This window comes from Tremella mesenterica (assembly GCF_000271645.1).
Source record: "Tremella mesenterica DSM 1558 unplaced genomic scaffold TREMEscaffold_18, whole genome shotgun sequence".
Classification (NCBI taxonomy): Eukaryota; Fungi; Basidiomycota; class Tremellomycetes; order Tremellales; family Tremellaceae; genus Tremella; species Tremella mesenterica.
Window position 1 is genome coordinate 414,823 of NW_006711242.1, and position 1,969 is coordinate 416,791.

General features: G+C 42.3%; 1 protein-coding gene across 1 annotated transcript; it reads right to left on the reverse strand.

The window, feature by feature from the left end:
* Positions 1-270: 270 nt before the first annotated feature.
* Positions 271-1,358, reverse strand: TREMEDRAFT_66093 (uncharacterized protein; the record flags this gene model as incomplete). Its single annotated transcript, XM_007008157.1, has 2 exons — positions 271-717; positions 999-1,358. 2 exons carry the CDS (start codon positions 1,356-1,358, stop codon positions 271-273), a joined length of 807 nt encoding a protein of 268 aa, XP_007008219.1.
* Between the last annotated feature and the right edge of the window lie 611 nt (positions 1,359-1,969).

Genomic DNA, 1,969 nt, shown 5'->3' on the forward strand with positions numbered 1-1,969 from the left:
AGTGTACGATTACGTCCCGGGGAGAGAGTGGTACGGAGAGAGGAGAGAGGGTGATTATGAGACTTAAACGTAGTGGTGGGACTTTGAGAAGAAGCTGATTAGAGGATGAGGTGTGGAAGGGGGAAGGAAAGGATGCGTTTGTCAAAAGAGGAAAGATACGTGTGAAGTGTGGACAGACTTACCGAAGAGAAAAAGAAATCACTTTGAAGTCTTCTGACTATCGGATCAAGAACATCTTTGACTTTTCTCGTAAACTAGAGAAAATTAGTTTTAAGCCCAACCTTCGATATCGTTACTTTTTGAACCCTCAGATGTCAAAGAAGGGTTGTAGGTGAAGGAGAAAAAAAGAGGGGAAAAGTCAAAACCGATAAAGTGACAAACCTCTTCTTCCTCCCATATCTTCTTTCTCTTCCCTTTACCCATCCCCCATCCCCAAACTCGAGGAGCTACAGTCCCACCTGGACCTCTAACATATTCTTCATTCAACTTTGCACCACCTCCCACAAATTCCTCATCTAATTTCACACGTGAAATATCATCTCCATCTTCATCTCCTCCACCTCCCAGACCCCATAAACCCACATGTTGTAATCGAGCTTTATGTATACTTCTGACTCTTTGAGGAGCGTAGTAAGTTTCTGGAAAAGGTAATGAACGAGTTTGAGCTGGATAAACTAGATTTGAATAGTTGGGGGATAATGAGTATAATGTGTGGTTCTGATCTCAATAACTTTCATTCAATATTTGACGATGCTACGAGACTTTGGACTGAAGTGGGATACTTGTACAAACACTCTGTTTTCAGATACAAAGAGATTCGGTCAGAATAGTATATTGATCATGACATATAGAGGAATATTGAGGAAAGAGGGGTAATTTCATTACGGCCATGTCGGATGAAACGTGAATGAGAGTAGTGAAGTAGGGAAGAGAAGATCATGTGGGGTTGAAAGGAAGAACAAGTACTTAGGGGTAAAGTGAAAGATAATTAAACTCACTATTAAATCAGTCAATCTCTCATCGATATAAACTTTCCAAATCAACCCTTCGGCCCATTGTTCCTTAGTCAAAAAATCATCTAAACTGGACCTATTCACATGATCATTGTTATCGTTATACCTCTCCGCGGATCCTTCACTGTCAGACCAACTATGTCTAGAGCCAGTAAGATTAACTACAAGAGCATCTAACGAGACTGGTCTGTGGCCTTGTTTTAAATGAGGAGTGGATAGAGTCGTGGAGGAGAGTACCCAAGGATGTTTAGAGATTTGGAGGAGTGAGATTAGGTAGATACTTTGTGGGTCTGAAGCGGGGAGAGGGAGGATAGGAGGGGTTGGGTGAAGAGTGAGAGTTGACATTTGATCAACAACTGTATGATTCCGATATCATTCAGTATGAGATGAGGCTGGGTGAGTGGAGAAAGAAAGAGTATCAAGGAAGTTACAAGGAACAGGGGGGAGGGTGGGAAGGAGGGAAGGAAGGAAGGAAGGAATGTGGCATTGTCGTAATTGTGGCACTTTTTCAACATTTACACGGTAGCACGGAACATGTTTTCCGACCTTTTTCTTACTTGTACCACACGACTCGTGACTCACTCGGGTCCACATGCGGAGAGTAGACAGGAGATTAGGATGTCGTTTGAAAGATCTCATGAGTTTAGCATGAGAGTCGAGATTGACATTCCATGGATAAACAAGTAGAGTCATGGTCAAATCCTCGTGCATGCAGAGTCACTACTTACTCTCATTGATGATTCTCCAAAGTGGACACTGAATCTTCGGTGATGAAGGAAGATTGAGAAGTGAGAACAAAATAGATAAAATCTCAAGTTCCCCAAGATACATCAAGATAAGTATAAGATCTCTACTTTAGTTTTCTTATCCTTCCCCTCTTCTTTCCCTTCCATTGGCATGACATTTTGCTCATCTCCTCACTTCCCTTATCCCCGACTTTATAACCCCCGCCCCCG